The sequence below is a fragment of the Vigna unguiculata genome, chromosome 1, assembly GCF_004118075.2.
Source record: "Vigna unguiculata cultivar IT97K-499-35 chromosome 1, ASM411807v1, whole genome shotgun sequence".
NCBI lineage: Eukaryota > Viridiplantae > Streptophyta > Magnoliopsida > Fabales > Fabaceae > Vigna > Vigna unguiculata.
Window position 1 is genome coordinate 37402157 of NC_040279.1, and position 25206 is coordinate 37427362.

The 25206-nt window shown below is 30.5% G+C and overlaps 3 protein-coding genes across 5 annotated transcripts; 1 reads left to right on the forward strand and 2 right to left on the reverse strand.

The window, feature by feature from the left end:
* Positions 1 to 1495: 1495 nt before the first annotated feature.
* On the reverse strand, positions 1496 to 2805 carry LOC114179430 (cytochrome c oxidase subunit 5C-like). Of its 3 annotated transcripts, none has more exons than XM_028066712.1 (2): positions 2674 to 2805; positions 1496 to 1867 (listed from the first exon to the last, which is right to left on the reverse strand). In XM_028066712.1, exon 2 carries the CDS (start codon positions 1836 to 1838, stop codon positions 1644 to 1646), a length of 195 nt encoding a protein of 64 aa, XP_027922513.1. In that variant the 5' UTR covers positions 1839 to 1867; positions 2674 to 2805; the 3' UTR covers positions 1496 to 1643. The 3 variants fall into 3 exon arrangements, with proteins under 3 accessions (XP_027922513.1, XP_027922962.1, XP_027921935.1); XM_028067161.1 differs by having other exon boundaries at positions 1496 to 1862; positions 2619 to 2805; XM_028066134.1 differs by having other exon boundaries at positions 2619 to 2805.
* Positions 2806 to 4210: 1405 nt separating this feature from the next.
* On the forward strand, positions 4211 to 6573 carry LOC114176436 (protein trichome birefringence-like 6). Its single transcript, XM_028061482.1, has 5 exons — positions 4211 to 5123; positions 5240 to 5432; positions 5523 to 5713; positions 5918 to 6076; positions 6177 to 6573. Exons 1-5 carry the CDS (start codon positions 4411 to 4413, stop codon positions 6475 to 6477), a joined length of 1557 nt encoding a protein of 518 aa, XP_027917283.1. The 5' UTR covers positions 4211 to 4410; the 3' UTR covers positions 6478 to 6573.
* Positions 6574 to 9421: 2848 nt separating this feature from the next.
* LOC114191063 (histone-lysine N-methyltransferase EZA1-like) lies at positions 9422 to 24907 on the reverse strand. Its single transcript, XM_028080219.1, has 19 exons — positions 24828 to 24907; positions 24251 to 24355; positions 18763 to 19034; positions 18457 to 18618; positions 17865 to 17949; positions 17569 to 17727; positions 17431 to 17478; positions 17277 to 17345; positions 16860 to 17170; positions 16445 to 16621; positions 15227 to 15320; positions 12270 to 12475; positions 11978 to 12109; positions 11470 to 11557; positions 10994 to 11041; positions 10788 to 10916; positions 10212 to 10289; positions 9901 to 10095; positions 9422 to 9655 (listed from the first exon to the last, which is right to left on the reverse strand). The coding sequence occupies exons 1-19, from the start codon at positions 24861 to 24863 to the stop codon at positions 9623 to 9625; spliced, it is 2427 nt and encodes an 808-aa protein (XP_027936020.1). The 5' UTR covers positions 24864 to 24907; the 3' UTR covers positions 9422 to 9622.
* Between the last annotated feature and the right edge of the window lie 299 nt (positions 24908 to 25206).

The window sequence follows — 25206 nt, forward strand, 5'->3', positions numbered from 1 at the left end:
TAATGCTGCTTTTGACACGTTTGTAAGCATTATATATATATATATATATATATATATATAATTCTTAAATATTGAAGGTTGAATTGTATCAGAAAATGTTTCCTATTTTTATTTTATGTTTTATTAATTATAACAACTTTTATTAAACAGTGACAAGCAACATCTCAACTCAACTTCAGCATTAGAATTCAGGCAATTTTTGTCTGCACTTCCATAATTTCAACTTGCCTCCTTATAAATTTTTATATTTTATTGTGTAACTAAGAATCAATTTTGTATTTTGAAATATACAATTTAAAATATATAATAAAACATTTTAGATTGAATATTTTGGAATATAATTTTTTATATTCCGTAATGTATAATTAGAAATATGAATATGGAATATAACAATTTAATATATACTTTCTATTTTCATATTTTAAAATGTATAATTTAAAATATAAAACTTGTATTTTAGATTATATTTTAAAATATAAAAATTTCGAAGATAAATGTTAAAATTATGGAGCCACAGAAAAAATGACCTGGAACCCATTTGCATTCCATTAATAATGGTCCAAAATTTAGTTCAGTGTTCCAAACTTCTAGAAAAAGGCTGAACAAACACTCATCATAATCCTATTCCGCGTGAAGCTTTGATGGGTGACAATTTTTTCTGTGGGGTGTAGGAAGAAGCTGCCTAAAATTATTAGTGTCACTACACAAAAAGTACACCACACCCTGCAATGAGCTCCAAGCATGATTATACCCTGGTAACAGCTTCCAAATTTTCTTGTCCACTTACAACCTCAAAATTTGATGAATGTAATATATTTAGTATTTAGTTTGTAAAAGTGTTTTAGCTTGGTGAATCAACAGGGAAGCCCCCTTGAAAGTTCCATCTAATTAATGTAAACTAACAACACTTACAATATCCTTAAAATTAGATTGTACTTCAATTAAATGAAGTCACTGAAACATTTTTATAAACATGGGTAAAATCAGAAAATATAAATAAAAACTACTTCTGACAAGTCAATTAACTCTTTAATCTGTGTAAATTGTTCAACAATCCAATATATTGCCGTTCACTGAAATTTTTAATTTATCATGACTGAGTTTCTGCAAAAGCATGAATTAATCGCTGTAGAATTGCCACTGAGGATGGCTAGAATTCCATCATGACGCAGCCTGTAAATTCGCTTTGTTTCCAATGAGAGGAATAATCTGTGGGAGGCATTAACAGTATGATTCGAAACAAGACAACTAATTTGAAAGGATGAAATCAAGAGAAGTTGTATTACTCTTCATATTCCAGAATCATTAACTTCTGTCTTTTTCCATTAATACCGAACTTTGTATTGTAAAGTTTAACAAAAACAAGTAACATATTATGTTCCTTCCGCTATCCTTTGGAAACGCTTCATTAGTTGCAAAAACTAGCTAAAAACTTTAATTGATAAAACAATATTAAAGACATCTCCGCTTGGGGAAAATAGCTTTGCAATGAAAAGCAACAAAACGAACTCTATAAAATTTCTACCTTGGTACAAAATCCTTATTATCTTACATCAAGTCAGCTCAAAAGAGCCAATTGAGTGCAGAGAGAAATAAATGAAAAAAAAGAAGATGGAGTGTTTTTACAGAAAACAGAACCATTTTCATTCTTCCTCCACTACAACACCAATCTCACCTTTTTCCAGGAAATCATAAAATGACCTGACCTTTTTCTTTTCATTCCATTGATTCATCTTCCACACAGTGGCACAAGCTGAACCAAGCACCATTCCAATAATTATCTCCTTCACAACATTTGGTCCTTTCAAAGTAGCATGAGTAATCCTAGGACCAGCCATTTCCTTCACTGTCTCTAAACTTGTCTATTCTACAAGTTACAAAACCCTCGGTTTTAGTAAGATTGATCACAAGTGAATGCATGATGAGTAAAGGAAAATACATGAGGAAAATAGTTAGACGTTTTTTTTATATCGTAATCATGAAAGTAAGAAGTTTGATATTCTCCCTTGATAACCCCAGAAAGAGTGAAGAAAATAAAAATAAGATTTGGCCATTAAGGTTTGGGGATTGAACATAATAATATAAAAGTAAATTTGCTCGGTAAAAGAGTATCAGATGTCGCTTAAAAATCATGATCAAATAGTATAACCAAGATGAACTTAATTTGAAAATAATTACTATTTTTATTTGTTGTTTTTGCTAATAATTTTATAAATGCATTTGTCTTTTTTCTACATACATTTGTTTATTACATTATTACAAATAAACAAAATCAAAGAGAGTGACTCTGTTATCATTATCAGCAGCAACATAAAAAGGATAAAGGATCAAATCAGATTTACTGAGATGAAACATGACTCGTTCAATCGTCATCCCACAGTTCCGATTTATGCTTCTAATGAAGAACATGCTTATTACGAACGAAAATAATTAATCTAGTTTGTATTAAAACAAACACCATATCTGACATCAACATTAACATTGTTCAAATAATTGCAGTTGAAACTCACCACAAGCATTCTCACCCTACCAATTTGCCAAAAAATGTATAATGAAAGAACTTATGGAATGAACAATGAGGAAATTAGTATAAATTAAGAATTTGATCGATAACGTACCACTTGAACAAGAATCCAAGATTTAATAACACAGCTACCAAATTAGAGAACTCACCACTGCTTCAGGCTGAAGATCTCTTCTTCACAATGTGCAAGAAGAAAATGTATATACATTATGAACTTCCGCGGCATTTAAGCTGGGCCTTTCTAGCCCAAATTAAGAGTTTGGGTTGAAATACAGGCCCAATTTCCGTGTACCTTAAAGCAAGTGCAAGCAAATCAATTATCGGTTTCTCAGCTGGCATTAATAATACGACTATGAATGTGTCTATGCATATGTCCACATTTTTCGATGCTGAAGCTAATAATTCGCGTTTATCATTTCTAAATATCTAAAATTAACTTTCACGTTACTATAAAAAATATAGCTTTCTCATTTTTCATTGTCGGAATTAAAGATGTCAAAGATGACTTTCACGTTTAATTATTTCTAAATATTTTATATGTATTGTTTATTTTTGTTATAGGTAGAAATTTGACTTTCATTTTTAAGTATTTAATTGTGTAAAATTTTAGATTTTAGACATTTAATCACTAATAATATCCTATTTTATACTGTGGTTTTTTAATTGTATAAAATTATTATATAATTAATATTTAGAACAATAAAAGAATTACAGTAAGATGAGGAGGATGAAAATAAAAAATAATAATTAAATTTGTAATTGTAGTTGTTTCCATCCCTATGATCAAATCATCTCAAAATAATGACAAATAAAAATAATAAATGACTGATTAAATTATATTTATATCTCTTCTAAATATTTTGGATTATGTTGGGCAAACCCCATTAATAATATGGTATACACCAAAATATAATTCTTTCCACTGTGAAAAAAAACTCAAAACAGGGAAAAAATAATAATTATTTTGATAGTAGGACCTGAACGTGTTTTGTTCCAAATGCTTCGCTGAGGAATAATGATATTGGGTGCATGTGATCATGAGTAGAGTACACTATATAGCTTCGACTTTATTCCCATCTTAAAATAATTAAAACAGTGGTTGATGAGTCATGAGGGTTTAGTTAGAGAAAGTAAGTAAAATCATTAAGAAAATGGTGGAGGTTGGTTTTGTCAAAGAATAAATAACATATTCCCTGACACTGTAATTCAATCTTAATTTTTATTGTTTGTAAAATCTCAAACTTTTGTCCAAGAAATTAATTTTTTATTATTTAATTTCACAAACTTTTGTAAGATTTTCAAAAAATAAATGTATATTTAAAAAGTTAAAATTAACACATATATCTCTCGCTTAAGAAAAACACCTCATAATGCCCATAATGCGTAGACAAAATCATAGTGGATAAGGACGTATCTCTCGGTCCCTAAAAAGAAAAATTATGATTTCACACCTGTTTCTTCCTTTTACATTCTTTTAATAATAAAATATTATATTTAACCATAATAATATAAATAAATAATTTTTTAAAATAAAATAATAATATTTAAAGTTGTTAATAGTAATGTAAAAATATACTACTCTCACCTACTATGCTTACCTACAAATATATTGTTATATTTTTCTTTTTTCTTTTTAGTTATGACATAAACTAGGGAACATTTTTGGCCCATTACCAGTTCTGCACCGTGAACCACCTATGACACTAAAAATTAGAGATCTATTATTCTGAATCCACCACCCTGTTGTCACTCACATTGTTTCTGGCTTTAACTTCTTTCTACAATAATCAATAATTAATAGTTTTTTCTTTGCAATTTCCGTAATCATTCGTGCATGAGTATGATACTACTACCCATTGACTCGTATTGAAGAACAGTTCTTGGCAATGGAGAGACAGAGAAGTTTCTCCTTCAAACCCACTAGGCTTTTGGTTTTTTCATTCACTATCTTTTCCTCGATTCTCTTCCTTTCCACCTTCACCACTTGGCTCACCAATTACACTCCTTCAATTCACCAACAGATTCATCTTCATTTCAACACTTCTTCTTCCATCTCCACTTCTACTACTAATACTTCTTCATCTTCTGTTTCTTCTTCTTCTATCGGTGACGGTGACGGTGACGGTGACAGTGTGGCTCTCCCACCTTTATTTGTTCATTCCCTGACCGAAAACTTCACAGTGAGTGGTGTGAAAATTTCAACTTTGATCGATAACCGTCTTTCCCGGACCCAGGAAAGCCTCTCTGGATCCAAATCTGAACCTGTACGACACCATGTCGGTGCTTCGAATGTCAATTTCACGGCAATGCAAGAGTATGGAACTTCGCCTGAGAGGGCACCCAGCAACGAGCAAAAGAAGATAGTAACTGGAGGTTTAGATGGGAATACTCAAGTTCCTGTTTTGAAGAAGATTGAGCAGAAGGGAGTTGAAGGGTGCGATTTAGCAAAAGGGTATTGGGTTTTTGATGAAAGCTATGCCCTTTACTCCAAAGATTCGTGTCCTTTCATAGATGAAGGTTTTGATTGTGTGGGGAATGGAAGATTGGATAGAGACTACTCTAAGTGGAGATGGCAGCCCAAAGACTGTGACATTCCGAGGTACTCCTAATTTCAATCTTTTGGGATTTTTTTTTCCTTTGTTTATTTTTCTACAGATGCAGTATTTATGAGGAAAATGAAAGTTTTGCTTTTTGGTACTGTGATTTTTGGCGAAGGTTCAATGCAACTAAAATGCTGGAGTTGATTAGAGGGAAAAGGCTTGTTTTTGTGGGTGACTCGATTAATAGGAACCAATGGGAATCAATGTTGTGCATGTTATTGGGTGGTATTAAAGATCCATCGAGAGTGCATGAGACCCATGGAAGGAAAATTACGAAAGAGAAGGGAAATTATAGTTTCAGGTTTCTGGTAATTCTGCAGAACCGTACTTCTATTTTTGTGATGTATGGCTGGTCCTGGAGTATTAGGTTTTCATACTTTACCCTTTCAACCTTGCAGGATTATCAATGTACAGTTGAATACTATGTGAGTCATTTCTTAGTTCATGAAAGCAAGGCAAGAGTTGGGCAGAAACGAAGACCAACCTTGCGAATTGATGCCATTGATCATGGTTCATCAAGATGGAAGGGAGCTGATGTTTTGGTTTTCAACACTGCGCATTGGTGGTCACATTACAAAACAAAAGCTGGGTTAGCACTTTTCTTCATCCTTTAGTTTATAGGCCTAGAAAGAAACCTTTGTTGATGTGTTCATTACTCAGTAGAATACTTGCACTTCAGTGTGTTAATTATGTTAGAGAAAGGATTACTCAATACATGATTCCTAATTACTCAATACATGATTCACATCAGTATTTCTGTGATCTGTATATAACCGTTATGATTCTCTAACAGGATTTATTTCTACCAAGAAGGAAATCTAGTTCATCCCCAGCTAAATGTTTCCACAGCTTTCAGAAAAGCTTTAACGACATGGTCTTCATGGGTGGACAGACACATCAATCACAGAAAAACCAGAGTTTTCTTCCGAAGTTCAGCACCATCACATTTCAGGTTTGTTTCTGATATTCCCTCATTCTACAATAGCTCTTGTATTTTCCCAAGTCTAAGATGTTAAGAGATGCTGATTAGTGAAGTTGATGCTTTGCAACAGTGGTGGTGATTGGAATTCTGGAGGGCATTGTACAGAAGCAACTCTTCCTCTGAATGAAACCTTATTAAGCACTACTTATCCTGAGAAGAACATAATCGTAGAGCAGATAATAGAGCAAATGAAAACTCCTGTGACATTGTTGAATGTAACTAGTTTGTCAGCATATAGGATCGATGGTCACCCATCAATTTATGGGAGAAAAACACGGTCTTCTAGGATTCAAGATTGTAGCCATTGGTGTCTTCCAGGGGTTCCAGATACATGGAATGAATTGTTATATTTTCATCTACAGAGTAGATGACAGTCACTACTTCAAACTCTTGAGCCCTTCATTTTTCTGGAACCTGTATATACATACACAGCTTCTGAAATATATTCCCTTTCTTCACCAATTTAACTTATTTTTATCTTCACTTTTTAACATTTTATGATTGCAGTTCTTGTCATTGTAGACGTTAACAGAGGAAACTTCAAATTTTGGAGTACAATAAAACGGGTTTAACTGGACCCATGAGGTGTGTATTCCTTTCATGGAGTTGTTATTCTCACCACACGGGTAGAACATACAAATAATAATCTTACTTATAAGCCCTAGTTGAGAAATCAAGGTCTATATATGATTACTGATATAATTTCTCCAAAAAAAGGTGAATATTTGGCATCCTGTGGGAAATAATAAGTATAAAATGACATTTGGATATTGATATCCAATGCTAATAATAGAAATCAAATTAGCCTAAAGTTATAAGTGGGTTGGAACTTGTGAGTCAATCTGGTCCATCATGGATTTAGGTCAGATTGGGTTAAATTTTTTTAATAAATTTCAATACAGATTGATTTTTGATCCGGTCTACCTAGAACTCGGCTCACCCAGGTTGAACCCGTAGTGAGTTGGGTTGACTCACCAACCAGCAAATAAAAGGTCACAAAAATGTTTTTTGTTAAGTTGGACTTTGCATTGAGATCAAGTTAGGTTGTTTTTTTAGTCAATACATAATTTATATTTTTGTGATTTTAGTTTGTATTTGGATTATATTAAAGTTTATTTAAATTTAAATTTTAATTATAATTTAGTTTTGATTGAAAAAAAATAAAAAATTGTATTTTTTTAATTAAGTGAGTCCAACGTCTGGTGAGTCGAACCAGATTCAAATTGTTTCGGCTTACTAATAATTGTGTTAGTTCACTAAGTTATTAATTGTGATAGGTTGAATTAAATCGGATCGAGTTACTTATTTTGACAGCTGTAACTTAAAGCATGGATTTATTGGTATTTCAGGCAAGTCAAATTGTCTATTTCTATATTTTTATTTTTGTCATTTTCCATTAATACCATTGGGAAAGGTTTAAGAAGGAATGTTTAAGTACCGGAAAAAAAAGGAGGAGTGTGTAATTTAGTTTTCCTAATGTGAATTGTTAAAAAGTTATTTTTCTTTTTTTGTGAAACGTTCAATCAATTGTTAGATTATTATAAACTAAAGAAAGAATATGGTAATAAATATTCCTGCTTATATGTACTAAGAGACACTTAAACGCAATAATGAAAATAATTAATTTAGTTTAATTTTTAGAAAAATATTTTCAATGCCAAATTAATATTCATTATTAATAACTTTTAATATTATCTTTCACTACTCATTGATACAAAACATAAATACTCATAATACATAATCGGGATAAATAAAGGTAAATAATAAAAGTAAATATGTAAACATAAATACTCATAATACGTAATACATAAATAGTTTGGTTTAGTTTATTGCATTTGTAAATAAAAATATCATACCTAAACCAATTATCATTGGATTCGGTGTGGATTAGATTGGATACCTGTATCATGTATTATATTAACAATAAAAAAGTTTTTGTTTTCTTTTATTTGATTTATTGAAGTTGATGCTTCTAAGCTTTAAAGTTGAAGAATGATAAACAAGTTTTAATCACTAATTTTGCCTATATTTGAAAATTTCTTTAGATTACTTTAAAGAAAAATTAAAACTATATAAAGAGTGAGTTTGATGTTCTCTTTATGAATTTCTTTTTGGGTCTTCTTTTATCATCGGTATCACTCGAGGAATTTTTCACAAACTTTATTGTCATCATTTTCATAAAAGATCTTATTTAAACAAGGTATTTCAGAATAAATCTTGATTAAGTATTAAGGATTAGATATTTTAGATTATAAGATGTAGTTCAAGTCTTTAATATTTCATTCTAATACGACGAATATCAATATAATATTGATATTTTACAACAATCCAAAAATATTCTTTAATATTTCTTAAGAGCAGCAAACATACTATAATAGTGAACTTTTTATCCTTTTAGAGATATGTGCAATAAATGATAATTGTGACAATTTTATTAATCAAGTTAAGTAAATTAGTAAAGACATGTATCTATCAATAAAAGTGTAAATTCCAAACAAAAAACATGTGATATTTTATCAAGGGTTAAATATGTTTTTGGTCCCTTAAGTTTCAATGAATTTTGGAATTAGTTCCTCTTCGAAACTTGATACCAATTTAGTCCTTCATCTTTAGAAATGTGTGAATTTAGTCCTTATTATCAAATTTTGTTAAGTTTATTTGATATTTAAATGCTTTTTATGATAATATTTAAGTTAACATTGAAGTGAAAGTGTGTCAAACAATGTAAACAATTCAAATACTATCATGAAATGTGTTTGAAATGTTAGATAAACTTAACAAAATTTGGTAAGAAGGACTAAATTCATACATTTATAAAGATGAAAGACTAAATTGGTATCAAGTTTTGAAGATATACTAATTTCAAAATTCATTGAAACTTGAGGGACCAAAAACATAACCCTCTTATCAAATAACAGTCATAGAAACTAATTGTAAAGAACTTTATAAGAGAGAGTTGGTCGTCCATAAGAACCTAAATTATGTAAAGAAGAATCTATAATCCGTATTTCCATTTATTATAAATTTAAGCCTTTTAATGTTCTCAAAACTTAATTTCTTATGAATAGAGGTTGATTTCTATTTTTGGATATCTAATGCCTTAGAAAACCTAATTTATAAGAAACAAAAATTAAAATAGAGGATTGAAATATTGAACATAGTCATATACCAAGGAAATTATTGTTTAACAAGCTCTATTTCAAACCTAGATTGTAATATTTTAGTCATAAATGTTTTGTTCCTGAGACCATAAAACAAAATTAAAAAAAATGAAAGTTACGTTGTTTAACTTCAAACTACAAATCAACTCCATGATCAGTAAGAACATAAGTAATTAAAGTCTAAGTAAAACTTATATCAAAGATGAATGTATGAATCAATCCTTCCACATGAGTAATATAACAACCATCTTCATATGGACGAGAAAATACTATTCTCACCTATATGAAAATATTTTGGTATAGATTTGCACACCATTTACTCATTCTTTGATCTTTATGTCACTTAAGATATATCTCACTCAAGTGACCTCTTCTTATTTCTTTTTTCCTACATAAAAAAAATTTAAAACATTCATCAATCATCAAAATCACAGAATTTAGTATCACAATACATGTATTATTTGATAGTTTTCACAATCTAAAACTAAGAAACTATAATACAATAACTAATTTCTTAAAAAGTTAAGAATGAAAAGCAATTATCAAATAGCGAACACTTATCTGTTCATTATTTGGTTTGAAGTTAATTGATCTTACAATCTTAAAATTAGTTGAACCTACACAAGTCCTTACCTTGGACTCATGAACCTTTGTCTTGTGTTTTGAAACAATTGATCTATGTTGATTAGAAGCCTTTTCATTATGTGGACGAGCCCATGATGGTGCACATTCCTTTTTGTAGAAATAATCATATAAAATCTCATCGCCAACTTTAATATTTTCCTTCGCATATATGCCAACTCGATGATCTCCTCCAACAAACATCACCTATGCAATCAATACAAAAATCTAAAAATTATCACAGTTTCATTGTGAAGTACACCATGTAGAGTTCAAATGGTAAACTTGTATATCTTCCCATAAAATGGAGTATTTTTACTAACCTTCGCATAACAATTGGGTTTTGATGAGTGGTTTGCAAATTTTAATTTGTCTCCATAGCGACGAGCATCAATAACCCACTATGAAAAATCCAAATAATATAAAATATATATTACCTTTTTTATATAAAAAAAATCGACAGGGGAAAGGTAAATTTATGAAAGTTAACAAATTGAAAATAAAACTAATGGATTTTTTGATGAGTTATATCTTTTCGTATATATGGTTTATAGTCGTCGAGAGATTGTGATTCTATATGATTATATGATATTAGTCTTACACATATAATATCTTTGACACCATTTTAATTCCAAAACTTTAAGACAATGATATTATGAGTCTTTATTCTTATATAGTATTTAACTTTGTCTTAATGTAGGACTTTGACTCACACTTAAACTATTTCCGACATTTTCAATATGAGAGATAACAAATTATGATCTACATGTTAACTAACAACTACGAGATTTTTCATCTTAATATTATTTGAACACACTCATGGTAATTATTATAACGCTTAAGTGCATATTGGAAGAAGTTTAAGTTAAGATAAAAATTTGGTCAAAAGAAACACTTGCCTTATCATTCAGGTCAAAAAGAAATGAGTGATTTATTCGATTATATAGTTTTCCACGTTTTTCCGCTTCTCTGTGAGTGATTAGTTCACCCGTATACTCTCCGAGACAAGCATCTTTATTAATTGGGTTCTGAAATACATGTAAATACAGGTAAGAATGGTATATTTTCAAATTATCTAAAACACAACCAATTAATGCATCTTAACCTTTGCAAAAACTCCCCATCCTGCAACATTTGACTTTGCCAAAAGAATCTGAAAAATATAACAAAAACAATGTAAGATACTAATGTTTTTCAATGAATAAATAGAAATAGTTTAAAGACCCGTGTTTCAATTTCAAGTATGTCTCATTAGTTTTTCTAGATATTCTTTGTGTTTGTGTTCTTGTCTATATAACAATGTAAACTTTTGGTCTCTTTTCGATCAAGGGGGAGTGCACTTCATTTTTGTACTTTACTTCTTGCTAAATAAAAATGCCTAATATGATTTTAATAAAAAATGTATTATAATAAGAAATAGAAAAAAAAAATTATACAAAAATATATGTCATTGTTTATTGGTTTTTAAAACAACTAATCTAGAAACAACTTTTAATAGGTATTTTATGATACGTTGATTGTTGAATTATGTGAAAAAGAAATTTAAAAATTGAAAAGAGAAGCAAATAATTAGTTACTTACCCTCTCTTTTTTCCCTAAAAGAAGATTCATATTTACACATTGACCATCTCCATCCACGGCTAGCTCCCCTGGTGAACCATCGTTGCATCTATACAAAACAAAATGTCATTTAAAATTGCGAAAGATGCAACTGTTTTCCAATCACTTAGAATTGAAATGATTAATAGAAATATAATGCATTTGATTAATATTATTTAAACAAATGAACATCCTTTTAAACTAAAAAAGTGAATACTTTCTTTTATACATAATCTAATTAACAATTTGGTTACACACTATCCAAAAAATTAACAATAGTCCAATTCAAATTCTCGTAACAATTTATACATTATTGTCCAATTATCACATAAGTATAAGTGAATACTTCTTTTAATCATCACTTTATCACTTGCACAAAGCAAACAATTAGACAATTATATCTTTTAACTTATACAAAAGTAGGAAAGATAAGGAAAATGAGATGATGCAATTGTATTTAAAAATGCAAATAAATAAGTAATTACATTACCTAGCCCAACAATTTCGACAAATATCTGGGTCACATTCACGGTTGATTGCAAAACATGGACATAGGTTACTTCTGCATTGACCCTTGGCACAGTAACATCCTCTGAACCTGTTAGTGCAAAACCTTGAACATCTAAATATAGAAATAAAAAAAATCATCAGTTTATATGAACAAAGTAATTCAAATAGACAAACACATGAACATGAGAAATATGAAACATCGTACAACTATTGTGTCTGCTTCAGTAATATGAAAGGCTTGGAGACACTCTATTAAGTGAAAATTGACATACCCGCAAAATTTTTCACAACGAGTACCATCACGATGACAAGTGCATTCTTTAGTGCAGATTCCGTGACACCTACAAGGAGTATACTGTGTAGTACTTCGTTTTTTCCCATTAGACTTTTTTCTCGATCTAGGTGAGAGTCCAATGCATTTTCGAGAATATTTTCCCTTTTTTCGCTGCAACTGTGATTTTGATGGCGTCTCTTGCTCCTACCAAAATTACTCACATTCAAAAGGAGGTTCAATATCATTCCAAAATTACATTCAAGTGCCAAAAGTTTTATGATGCGTATATGAATTTTTTTTATCGATTATTGTACTATTTAAGTTTTAAGAAAAAAAAAATTAAAGAAAAAGATTAAGACAACAAATTTATAAATTTTTTTAAGATACAAAAGTCATATTTGAATTTTCTATCTAGTGAGTTGATATTATATTACTCCTTCCACACCTCCGAAAAACAGCCAAGAAAACATAAAAGAAATAAAAAAATGAGATTGATGCAGAGACTATTGTGAAAACTCTACAAAATTGAATTAAAACAAATTTTATAGAGAAAGCATTTTTCTTTTATATTTCTTTTACCGATTATCCTTTGTGCTGTTATATCCTCTATCTATTACAACATATACTAGCATCAATTATCCTTGACAGTTAAGCCCACCATATGTTACAACATACAAATATTTTTAACCGCTAATAAAAAAATATAGTAAACTAACTAGTTAGGAAAAATCTTTGACATAACCCTCCAAGTTGGAATGGAGGTTAATAATTCCATGTTTGGACATAAGGTATTGAAAAGGTCTTGGACCAAGAGGCTTAGTAAGTAAATCCAAGTTGTTCCTTAAAAGGAGTGGCATTAGATGTACTAATTTGGACTCAATTTTCTCACATATCAAGTGTCAATCAAGTTAAATGTGTTTGGTTTGTTCATTAAAAACAAGATTATTTGTAATATGAAGAGTACATTTGTTATCACAAAAGATTACAATTGTATTGAGTGATACACATGCAAAAATCTCAAAGAAGGTACACCAATCATTGAGCTTCACAAGTGACATGTGCTAATATGCTCTATATTATGCTTTAGAGGAGTTGAGACAATATTTTGCTCTTTGGATTCCAAGAAATCAAAGTTGAACAAAGAAAGAAGCATAAGCCAGTTATAGACATTCGAATATCAGAGCAAAATATTGGTGAGCTTGTAAACCAAATTAGGATCTAAAAGTGTCAATCTGGCAGGGGATTTCATATAAACTTACTCATCCAAATCACCATGTAAAAGACTATGTTAATGCCCAGTTGTTCTAAGTGTCAATGTTGAACAACAACAATAAAAAGAAATAATCTTACGGTAGTCATCTTAACAACAAGACTAAATGTATCAAGAAGATCAATACCTTAGGTTTGAGTGAAACCTTGTGCAACTAAGCAAGCCTTGTTCCTTTCTATTGACCTACTTGCCTTGTCTTTGATTTTAAAAATTCGTTAGCAGCCTATGATTTTCTTTCCCTTAGGCAAGCATGTCAAAGACAAAGTATGATTCATGCTTAAAGCAAGCAATTCAGTTTGAATGGCTTCTTTCCAACAATCAAATTGAAAAGCTTCGTGGTAAGTTGAGGGTTCCAAAACACAAGAAACAAATAAACAAAAGTGTTTATAAGAAGGGGAAAGACGATCGTACGATAGATAATCAAAGATGGGATATCTGACCATAGAAGGAGATGATGTAGATGAATTGCTAGTCAGTGCATAATGATCAGAGGCTTGATGGGTAACTAAGACTTTCTTTATTGAAGAGAAGTTGTTGATGGAATAAGAATTATATGTCAGAACAAGTTAGAAACAAGTACAAAAGGAAGGGTAATGTTAGTGGGTGATAGAGGAAAATTTTCATCAAGCTTAGTAGGTTGAACAAGATATGTATCAGAGAAGGTGGAAGGTAAGGAGAACAACCATGTGATTGCTTATGAGGAAACATATTTTCATAAAATTATACATGTCTTGACAAAACAATTTCTCTATTTTGTAAGTGATATAAAATGAAACCTTTAACACCTATCTGATAGCCTAAAACATGCATTTGCGTGCTTTAGAATCTATTTTTTTTCTATAAGTAATAATGGAAGTAAAAACAAGACAACCAAATACCTTAAATGTGAAATATCAGGAATTTTGTTATATAACACATAATAAAGTGATTTGTTGTCAAGTAAGGTTGAAGGTATTTTAATAATTAAGTGAACAACTAAAGCAACAACATAACTCCAAAAACAATACAGTAAACCATAATGAAAAAAATATGACCTAGTAATACTTAAAATGTGTTTTTGTTTGTGTTTGACTAGGTCATTTTGTTGAGGGGTTTTCACACAACTTTTATAATGAATGATCTCTTTTCATTGTAGAAATTGGAGAGGTCAAATTTAGGATCATTGTCTATGCGAATAATTTTAATGATTTTATGACAATGTGTTTGAATAAAAGGAACAAAAGATTGCACTAACTAACCAGTTTTTGATTTTAGTATGATAGGATAAATCCAAGTAAAACAACAAGAGTGTTCAATTATAATGAAAAATATTTTTGACCATGCAAAGAGCGTGTAGCAATAAACCCCAAATGTCAATATGTACAAGATCAAATAATTTATAATCAAAATCATTATAAAAAAAAATGTTTATGTTTAAAGAATATGGCAAAACTCGCCCAACAAATCAATTTTATTACATTCAATTGATGGGTACAACTGTATAGGAACAAGATTTCATTGTGTAAAGGCCGTGATCAACTTTAGCTACACTAATCATCTTCATGGAGTTAGATCCAAAATTTGACAATTATGAAGAGAAAAAAAAGATTTACAAGGTGATAAACAAATTAATCGAGAAACTGTTGGTGAGAAAAAGAGATTTTGAGAAAAAAAATTGTGCCAGAAATATTGGTTTGAATTTCAACATCATTAGGTAGTTTAACATGAATGAGTGAGAGTATTGTCTTTATGAGTTTGATCCAAAGGTCTTTAGGAAATAAATTGGCCAATGTGCAAACACTGTAAGAGAAGTAGATAAGTGATTAACAAGGGACTATTCAAATTTGATTGTTGCAAAAGTCAGAGTTGGAACAAAAGATACGTCTCTTTTAGAAAGAGCAGTATTTGTATCACCACCTTCATCAATATCTTCAAGCGGTTAAACATTATGAGTAGAATGAAAATTCTGCATGTGAGGAGGGATCACAATGAGTACATACTTTGGAATTGTGATGACAACCGCAACCCTTGTCAAAAGTGGAGGAAGACTATGAGTAAAGACCAAAATTACAATGTCTTCTTGTGAAGGAAGAAAAAGAGACCATATAGTATGGGGATCATTAACCAAAACACCAAATTAGCATTTTTATTGAATGGGAATGGACAAAGTATGACCAATTGGTAAAGGGTGTATCATCATAATTTGGGATCGAACAACAAAATATTGTTCATTAAGCCCTTTGAAAAGAACACAATAACTATCACGATAAAAACATTTAGCAAGGAGAAGATTGTAAGAACACTTGATCTCACAAGGACAAGAAGTTGGAGGAAGAAATTGATTTAATTCATGCTAAATACGCCTCCCTTGTAGTATCTTTTGCGCAAGGCATGACAAATAGAGTTATAGCGATCACAGTGTCCAAATTGGACGGAGCCAAGTGGTGAACAAGGAAGAGCACCAATGAATTGAAGCTTGTTCTTTTAACGAAGAATGGTAGAAATTATCACGAGACTAAGAATGATAATTAAATCGAAACAAGAGGAATTTCGAGGCTATCACCACTAGTAATGAAATAGGGATCGGAAGAATCAAGAATCGCATTAGAAGGAGTCGTCATGAAGCAATGATGAAGATGCAAAGAAGAAAAAGATCGCGATGTATTAAACCATTAAGGTTCAATGATCCCATGTAAAAACTTTACAAAATTGAACGAAGAAAAGAGTATTAATAGAGAAAACATTCTGTTTTTTGTATTTCTCACCGTTGTCATTCACATTTTATTGTTATAGAGATAAGAACTAAGTCCACTATCTGTTACAACATACACGTGCACCGGTTATCTTCGTAGCTAAGTCCCCTATCTATTACAACGTACAGAGATTTTTGACCGCTAACAAAAAATGATAGTATACGAACTAGCTAGGAAATATCTCTATTAGCAATTCTCACCGTGCTCTCTGCATTATCCTGATCATTGTTATTTGCATCTGTAAGTGGCATGGATCCATGGAGCATTTTCTCCTCCTCAGCAATCATGTAACTAGCTACTTCCAAGCAAGTCCTCAACCCAGAAAGCAAGTTTCGAGTAATAAGGCAACTGCAAATCGTCAATAGCACCACGTAAAATATCGCAATGCAGAGAGTTATCAACAAACGTTGAACACACTCTCAGAACATGTACAGAAAAAAATAAGAACTAATTTTTCAAGTCCACTATGTGTATACGCAATGCAAGTTGAAGCCACCATTTTTCCAGCAAAAACCAGATTTGTAGAAGGTAATAATGTAATAACTTAAGATGAATCAAAGTGTTTTCAGTGTGAGAAACTCCATACCTGTCTTTTCCAAACACTTCTACCCCCTTCAAATATAAATCTCTCTCTAGAGGTTTCCAATCCAGGTTACTTGCATGCAGTTCCACAACCTCCTTGTCTCGTTCACCATGGTTAGAACTACCAGAAACTGTTAATTTTGGATCATGCATTGTGCTTTGTCCTGCACCCACAACATCCAAATCTGAATCATACAAGATTGTCTTCATCTTCTTACAAGAACTCAGAGACTCTTTTGGAGGCAATGTTTCTGATGGATGAACTCTTTTGGCTTTAGAAGACCCTTCACCTGAAGAAAGCCTGACATCTTTTAACTGAAACCAAGAAAAAGTTTTAGATTTATATTCTTCCACAGCCCTAACATGAAAATATACAAATTACCAGAAATCTAAGAGAAAGAAAAAGAAAAAAGAAGAATACCAGAAGAACACATTGATCGCTGCATGGTTGTCTGTCACCTTCAGGTTCAGACCAAGGTTGTTGCTTTTCCTGTGAAGTAAATGATCAAATTGATTTATTGCTGGTGTTGGTAACAGAGATTAACTTGAAAAGAACTTGAAGAATTATTCCTTACAGGATATACTAAAGGTTGAGAAATGCCATGCAGAGCACAATTAAAGATCTGCTCAAGAAAATTATAAGACAGACCGTTACAATCTTTAGACACAATGTTAATGACAAGAATTTTAAAGGATAACGTTTTAGAATTTACCAAGCATTGACGACAGAAGAATTTATCCAAAGACTTTGAAGTATCACTCAAGCTTTCCTCCAAACATGCCCCAAGATCCGATTCACATCCTCTACAATGACAATCTTCAGAAGTCTTGTTTGCACTCATTTTAATTTCTTGGAGTTTTTCAAACCTCTCCTGCAAATTTTGATGAGAAAAATTAATACACAAAAATGGTTACTCAAAATATTCTTGGTGCAACATAATTTCACAATAATTAATTAGGATCAACTGCAAAAAACATATCATCATGTTCATAAGTTATTCCAAATTACCTGGATTTGTGAAGCCGTAGTCTTGACAATCTCTTCGATGATACTCAGCACGTTCTCATTTGATCCATATTCATTCAGTGTCTTCCTAATATACTCAAGAGTGAAAATTGTGACTTTAGAACAGCGAAGCTTCAAGCATTTAAATAAAGAATATATAATGATTTCTGGTGAAGGCTTCACTAAATTTTTTATTTATTTTTTCTTCAAAATGAAAAATCACTTCGTTTTATCCTAGTATTATATATGACATAAATTGGAGAAAATGTCCGATGACCTTTTTAAAATTTTGTGTGTGTTGGTCTATAATGTCAAAATATGATATACCTTTAAATTTGTAAAATAAATATTATCTATCTATGCTAAAATAAATATTAAAGATTAAAAAATATAGTTTAAAATCTTGAGAGAAACTAAATAAAAAATTTATAAAATCAAATAATTCTCAATTCAATCGCTGCATAACGATGTAAGTTTCTTTTCCTTAGCATTGGAAAATTGCGATTAGAAATTCTAACTCTAATTGCAATTTATTTTTAATTTATAAATAATTAATAAAACTTGTACAAGCAACCACAATTCCATTTTAATTTACCACAGAAGTTGGTCCTCAGCCTCAGTGAAGTCATGTTTAACATCTTCAAGTTTTACATTCTCTTCCTCACTGTCACTGCATATAACCATTTCACCTCTTTTTATATCAAAGTACATTTGTTCTTTGCCAATAACTGATTGATCTTCAGCCATTTTCTCATTTCTGTTTAACATGAAAGATTTAGAAAAAAAATCAGAGAATTTGTCAACAATTTAAGTTTATTGAAGCATGAAGTTTTGGCTTTAGTGAATTTGCATTGTACATGGCAACAAAATAATTATTTTTGAAAATTGAAGTGAAACTCACCTATTCACATATATCCAAGATATATATGAGGGTATTTTTTCCAAGTATGGAATCTTAATGCTTTTTTCAATTGAAAAGTCCTGGTTGCTGATGACCTTATCTGCATTTGCAATAGTCTTGGGGGAACTTAAGTGCTTATACAATGGACTTCGAATTCTTGAAGATAGAATATTGATATTCTCTTCACTACCCAAACACTCCCTTTCTGATATTACTGATTTAACCTCTGAAAACAAAGGCTCAAGACTACTCCAGTGTCTTTCAACTTTCTCCTATCCAAACACAAATGAGATTATAAAAACACAAATGAGATTATAAAAAATGATTAACCAAAAATGTTTGCAATTGAAGAAAGTAAATCCAAAAAAAGAATTATAAAACTGCCAACCAAAACTCTGATTGATTAAAAGAAAACATAACAAGTATGGACAAAAATTTCAAATCTTCAACAGCAACCCATAATTATTCAAATTTATATTACTTTTGACTTTATTTCAATCGATTTGTTTGAAAGCTAAATTTATATTCTTGGATTTTAATCTATTTAATTTTATTTGGATTGAATAATATTTTAATTTTGACATATAAAATTAGTTAGTGATTTTTAATTAGTTTAAATTATAAAATATTAGGATTCAACTCAGATTAAACTTGATTGAGTTAAGTTTAACTCAAGTCAACATGTGTTAAATTAAATTAAAGTTAGATTAGATTTAGCCTCATTGTTGAACTCTAATAAGATGTGTCAGATTAAATTGAACTCTAGATACCAAGTTGGTAGTAAAAACTTTTGATAATTAATGGTAGTAACCTATTTACACACCAATTCAAACATTAAATATAATTTTTAATTATAATAAAAACTTTTTTAATTTATAAATTAATATATAAATTAGTTATTATTGTAACTATGATATTTTTTGTCATCAAAATTAGTTATTATTGTTAAGGTTGTACATATGTGTGCATAGAACTGCGAAAGTTAAATCAAAAGTTAAATCAAGTAGTTGATTAATGACCATACTTTTAGCATATATTTTTTATTAGCCCTCCTATAGTTTTGTTTTTTTTGATAGTGGGTTTCTAATTTCTAGCACTTAATAGGTTGTAATTATCTATTTAAAAGTTTTATTAAGCCAATAAATATAGGCAGCACTTCAATATTACTCTATATATGCTCTTTGTTTATTTTCACCCTTGTTTATAAAAGAAGAATCCTGCAGTATCAACATTTATCTTGTTTATAACAATGAGTTCTTCCATAAATTTTGTTTGTAAGAATGGTACTAGAGCCATTGGAAACAGATAATGGCTTTTGATAACTTTGTTCAATTATCCATCCCTAGTTTTGATGGACCATACGATCATTGGAGTATGGTGATGGAGAATTTCTTGAACTCGAAAGAGTATTGACAAGTTATTTTTGGGAGCATTGAGGAACTAATAGGTGTCGGTCACAATATTGACAAAGGTTCAAATAAAGGAAATATAAGGGCTATGTTTGAAAGATTTAAAGGCAAAAAAATTATCTTTTCCAACCAATTGATAGTTCAATCTTGGAGATGGAGACCATCCTCTCTCTAAAGATACATCCAAACATATCCAGGATTCCATAAAGAAAAAATACCAGGTTCTACAAGGGCGAAAAGACAGCAACTTCAAGCCCTTGGTTCTCACGTACAATGACCATTGTCAACAAACTCCAAATAGATGATGTTGTTGTGGTTGAGAAGATACTCCACTTCATGACTCAAAACTCCAAACTTTCAGTTAAGGAAGCTCATGTATCCGAGGAACTTTCAATTGATGAGTTGCAAAGTTCTTTGTTGATTCATGAAGGAAAAATTTGCCAACAAGAGAAGGAGGAACACACATTGAAGGCTTCTACAAATAATAGTTTTGCATTCAGAGTAGGTCCTGGTAGAGAAAACAATAGAGGTAGAAGTAAAGGAAACAATGGTTGTGGTTACCAAAATCATTATCAAGGAGGACGTCGTGGGTACCACGATTATCACCAGGGAGGAGGTATTGGAGGAGGTATTGGTTACCAAAATTACCACCACCAAGGAAGAGGACGAGGAAGTCATCATTCTACATCCTTCAGAACAAAGTTAGCGAACAAGTAAAATGTTGAGTGTTTTTGATGTCATAGGTATGGTCATTATAAATTAGAATGTCGAGTTAATTTGAATAATGAGAATGGAGAAAAAACTTTGTAGACAGTGAAGAAAGATGTCATAGAAGAAACGCATAATAATTTATGGTACCTGGATACAAGTTGCAGCAACCATATGAACAGTGACAAGTATGCGTTTTCTATTTTAGATGAGTCTTTTCGTGATAATGTGAAGTTTGGGGATGATTCTAAAGTCTTTGTAATGGGAAAATGAGAGGTAGCAATTCAAACAAAAAGAAATATTGTTCAAAATATATCTAATGTTCTTTTTGTTCCAGATTTAAGAACAAATTTGTTTAGTATTGGCCAATTACAAGAAAAGGGATATGAGATTTGTATTAAAGATGGACTTTGCCAAATTTTCAAGATGGAAAATTGGGATTAATTGCCCAAGTTGGTATGACACCTAATAAGATGTTTCCACTATATCTCCATACCATCACCAACTCATGTTTTACTGCAATGTTGAAAGATTAAAGTTGGCTTTATATTTTCAGTATGGAGATTTAAATTTTGGAAGTTTAAAGACATTGCAACAAAAGAATATGATGACAGGGCTCCTCAAATACAAACTTCTTCTCAAATATGTGAAGAATGTGTCATTGGTAAACAACATCGGAAACCATTTCAGAAAGACAAATCATGAAGAGCAAGGAAGGTGTTAGAGCTTGTGCATACGAACCTGTGTGACCCATTACTCAGATGTCAAATGGAGGTAAAAGATATTTTATATTGTTCTCGATAACTTTAGTAGAAAAACATAGGTTTATTATTTGTATGAAAAATCTGAAGCTCTCAGCCTTTCAAAGTTTTAAAGCTTTAGTTGAAAAAGAAGCAGGGACCCCAATTAAGGTATTGCGTAGTGATCATGGTGGAGAATACAATTCAGAAGAATTTATTAGTTTTTGTGATGAGCAAAGAATAAAGAAACAATTGACTGCAACATACTCACCTTAGCAAAATGGCATTTGTGGAAGGAAAAATCACATAATTTTGAACATGGTATGAAGTCATTTGTGGAAGACAAAGAATGAAGAAATTGCAACCATTGAACACAAAAATACTTGGGAGCTGACTGATCTCCTCAAAGGGCACAAAACAATTGGTGTGAAATGGGTTTACAAAACTAAGCTAAGAGAAAATGGCGAGGTTGACAAATTCAAGGTACGCTTAATTGCTAAAGGCTATAAGCAACAATTTGGTGTTGATTATAAAAGAGGTGTTTGCTCTTATTGTTTGCCATGATACAATCAGGTTGGTAATCGCTATTGCAGCTCAAAACAAGTGTTTGTTGATCAACATCTTATATATGTGGAAAAAAGGGAATAAGAATGTATATAAATTAAAGAAGGCATTGTACGGACTCAAGCAAGCCCCAAGGGCTGGGTATAGTCACATTGAAGCTTACTTTCTAAAAGAAGAGGCTTTCACAAGTGCCCATATGGACATACGCTCTTTTAGCAAGGTTTGTGATAGAGACAAAATGATTATTGTTTGCTTATACGTTGATGATCTTATTTTTACTGGGAGTGATGTTGCCATGTTTAACAAGTTCAAAGAGTCTATGATGAGTGAATTTGATATGACTGATATTGGCATTCTTCATTATTTTTTGGGTATTGAGGTGGTGTAATCTACTACTATTGGAATTTTTATTTCTCATAATAAATATGTGCAAGAAATTTTAGACAGATTTCAAATGAAGAATTGTAACTCTATTTGCACACCTATTGAAGTGGGAATGAAGCTTATTATAGATCCGGGAGGAAAGAATGTAGATAGTACTATCTACAAGCAAATGATGGGAAGTTTGATGTATTTGACTGCCATAAGACCAGGCGTTATGCATATTGTAAGTCTTATTAGCAGGTTCATGGAGTCCCCAAAGGAAATTCATTGTTCAGTTGCAAAGAGAATACTTTGGTATTTGAAAAAAACTATTAGTTATGGTTTACTCTAAAAAAGGGTGGAAAAACAAATTTATTTGGTTTTACTAACAGTGATTATGCTGGTGATCTAGATAATAGAAACAATACTTTAGGATATGCATTTATGTTGAGCTCAGAGGTTGTTTCTTGGTCATCAAAGAAACAACCAATTGTCACTCAAAGAAACAACCAATTATCACTTTATCTACTACCAAAGCAGAGTTTGTGTCTACAACACCATGTGCCTGTCAAGTTGTTTGGTAGAAGAAAATACTTGAAGAACTACACATATTGCAACAAGGGCCAACAATAATTTATTGTGGCAATAATCCAACAATTAAACTTTCCAAGAATCCTGTGTTACACGGACAAAACAAACATATACATGTGAAGTACCATTATTTGAGGGATCTCACAAATAATGGAGTCATTGATTTGATTTAAGTGAAGATAAGTTGATGATATTTTTACTAAATCTCTAAAGATTGTTGTATTTCAAAAGTTAAGAAAGTTATTAGATGTCTACATTTAATAACTATCATCTTTTAAACAAAATATTTATAATTTTTTTAATTTAAGGGAGAATTTGTTAAGGTTATACGTATGTGCAAATAGCTGCGAAAAGTTAAATCAAATAGCGGGTTAATATTTTAGCAGATATTTTTTATTAGTGCTCCTGTAAGTTGTATTTATCTATTTAAAAGTTTTATTAAGTGAATAAATATAGACAACACTTCAATATTACTTTATTTGTGCTCTTTCTTTATTTTCACCCTTTTTATAAAAGAAGAATATTTCAGTAGCAAGACTTATTTTGTTTATATGAGCGGGTCCTTCCATATATTTTGTTTGTAACAATCATATAAGAAATTTTCTTGTACGGAAGGATAAATTCATTTCAATTCAATTTCATCATGTTAGAATGAATTTAGAATTTATATTCAACATATTTTTATTAAATTTAAAAAAAAATCATATAATAAAAGAGTCCAAAATTTCATTCCAGATTAAATTTAATTCTCAACTAGTTTTTCAACACAGGACATTATCTCATTTAAGGGACCTAATTATAAAACTCAAAGATATTTATACTCATTTTATTTTATTCTTTTAAGAAAACAAATTAACCGTAGTTAATAACTATTTTTTCATAGAAATGGATTAACATTTATAAATAAAAACATCAATAACTAAGATAACTTCTCCTGTCTTTTTCTTTTCCTAAAAAAAAACTTATTTGGTTTGAGTGTTTTGTTCAAGCATAAGAGAATTTTTTTTTTAATAAAAATGTTCAAAAGACAAGCAATTTAAATTAATGTGCTAGCAAAGAAATTTTATGAAATTGAAAATTATTCTTAAAAACATTGAATGAATAAGATCTTACTTTAATTGATTTTTCTTGCTTTGCATGGATTTCATTTGCTGATTGTTTAATCCTGGTCTTCAAGATTCTTCTACTAACCTTTTTTGTTGTCTCTCGAAATTGTTTCTATCAATGTTACAAAACAATTAAAGCTGAGCACATATTGCTACTAAGATAAAATAAAGAGAGAAAAAACATACACTTCATATATTTAAGAAAAAAACAGACAGTAAAACTTTTCTATGCAAAATCATGGTTGATTGTGTAAAAAAGAGTAACAAAAATTGAAGTTTACTCCTTATGCATTAAAACAAAGCAATGAGTAGTTGATAAAATGAATTATCGATAGCCAAACACACTGATAAAAAAAAACAAATTTTGACGTCAATTATTTGTTCACAGAAAGAGGAGCACATGCTTGTTTAATTTCTTCCTTCGTTATCTGATTAGATACAAAATAAAATTAATTTTAATTCGTCATGGAATGAAAATTCAATGAAGAGATGAAATGAAAAAAAAAAATAGAAGAAATAAAACATCTAAATGAAAGGAATCGTAGAAAGGGGAAAAACACAAAAATGACAAGTGAAAAACATACTTGATAATTTGAGGATGACCTAGTTGCTTTAACCATGGGTACTATCAAAGATTCATCAAAGGAGGAGAGAGATAACTTTGGTTCCGCTTCTTAATTTCTCTCTTATATGCGAAATGTGATATAGTCGCTATTTAGATTTAAGGACGAAAAACGATAAATATATTGCAAAATGTAAAGAAAGCTTAAAAACAAAAGAAAACAATTTCTTTTCAATTTCTCTTTATATACAAAATATGATATAGTCACTTACAGCCTATTTAGATTTAAGGACGAAAACCGGCAAATATACTTCAAAAAAGAAAAAGAAAGTTCGAAAATTGAAAAAAACAAATAAATACAAAAATACAAAAAAAAAAAAACATACAAAATATTGATTTTT

What these genes read in the sequence shown, in the direction of transcription:
- LOC114179430 (XM_028066712.1), bottom strand. Translation starts at nt 1,838, where the DNA reads ATGGCTGGTCCTAGGATTACTCATGCTACTTTGAAAGGACCAAATGTT.
- LOC114176436 (XM_028061482.1), top strand. Translation starts at nt 4,411, where the DNA reads ATGGAGAGACAGAGAAGTTTCTCCTTCAAACCCACTAGGCTTTTGGTT. An exon ending in AAAGACTGTGACATTCCGAG is followed by an intron (nt 5,124 to 5,239) that starts GTACTCCTAATT and finishes TTTTTGGCGAAG; the next exon opens with GTTCAATGCAACTAAAATGC. An exon ending in TCAGCACCATCACATTTCAG is followed by an intron (nt 6,077 to 6,176) that starts GTTTGTTTCTGA and finishes GCTTTGCAACAG; the next exon opens with TGGTGGTGATTGGAATTCTG.
- LOC114191063 (XM_028080219.1), bottom strand. Translation starts at nt 24,863, where the DNA reads ATGGTTAAAGCAACTAGGTCATCCTCAAATTATCAA. An exon ending in GATGGGGAGTTTTTGCAAAG is followed by an intron (nt 10,917 to 10,993) that starts GTTAAGATGCAT and finishes CATGTATTTCAG; the next exon opens with AACCCAATTAATAAAGATGC. An exon ending in TTTTTGACCTGAATGATAAG is followed by an intron (nt 10,290 to 10,787) that starts GCAAGTGTTTCT and finishes GATTTTTCATAG; the next exon opens with TGGGTTATTGATGCTCGTCG.